Raw genomic sequence first — 914 nt, forward strand, 5'->3', positions numbered from 1 at the left:
AGGAAAATTTTATGAATTGCTGGCACAAATTTAAGAAATTGTAATGTGTACGCAATACGGCTATAATATAGGTACAAATGTATAAAGGGCAAGTACGAACCGGTTGCTACATGTAAACAATATGTTGATACTGGTGTTTAACGTGTATTAACAAACGACTTATTTTATATTTAAAGTAGATATATTTAAGTATATATACAAAATAAACTATATATATCGATATTGAAATGGAACTGCTCCTGCTCCCATAAAATATTCAGCAAAATATTCTCGAACATCTATGCCTTGTTGACGAGCTCCAGAATTATTTTCATTTTCGATGTCTTCCAAATAGTTTGATAGGGTATCTTCGAAGTTATAACCGTCCCTCCGTCTAACATAATTGTGTAAAATACAGCATGCTTTTGTTATATCGTCTGCAAAATCTGGTTCAACTAGGAGAGCAGTGTGTAGAACACGCCATTTATTTGCGAGTATTCCGAAAGCGCATTCTACGTATCTTCGAGCTCTTGATAAACGGTAGTTAAAAATTTTTCTTTTTTGGGTGAGACCTCGTCCGGGGTATGGTCTTAAAAGGTTTTTGTGTAGTCCGAAAGCTTCATCTCCAATTACCACGAAAGGCTGCGGAAAATTATCTGTATTTGGAAGAACAACAGGCGCTGGTAGATTTAATAGTCCGGCGTATAATTTTTTTCCGAATGGACAGTTTTTGAAAATTGTGGAATCACTCTCCTTACCATATGAACCGACATCGATTGAAATAAAACTATACTCTGCATCTACTACAGCCATTAATACAATGGAAAAATATTTTTTATAATTAAAGAATATTGTTCCAGAATTAATAGGTTTAATACATCGAATGTTTTTACCATCGACTGCCCCTACACAATTTGGAAAATTGGTTTTTAAAT

General features: G+C 33.9%; 1 protein-coding gene across 1 annotated transcript; it reads right to left on the reverse strand.

The window, feature by feature from the left end:
• Window positions 1–207: 207 nt before the first annotated feature.
• Window positions 208–792, reverse strand: LOC112602605 (protein ALP1-like). The gene has a single exon (XM_025350776.1). It carries the CDS (start codon window positions 790–792, stop codon window positions 208–210), a length of 585 nt encoding a protein of 194 aa, XP_025206561.1.
• Window positions 793–914: the final 122 nt, after the last annotated feature.

The sequence above is a fragment of the Melanaphis sacchari genome, unplaced genomic scaffold (assembly GCF_002803265.2).
Source record: "Melanaphis sacchari strain LSU unplaced genomic scaffold, SCAv2.0 Contig1059_pilon_pilon, whole genome shotgun sequence".
Taxonomy (NCBI): domain Eukaryota; kingdom Metazoa; phylum Arthropoda; class Insecta; order Hemiptera; family Aphididae; genus Melanaphis; species Melanaphis sacchari.

Coding starts and splice junctions, on each gene's coding strand:
- LOC112602605 (XM_025350776.1), bottom strand. CDS start 792: ATGGCTGTAGTAGATGCAGAGTATAGTTTTATTTCAATCGATGTCGGT.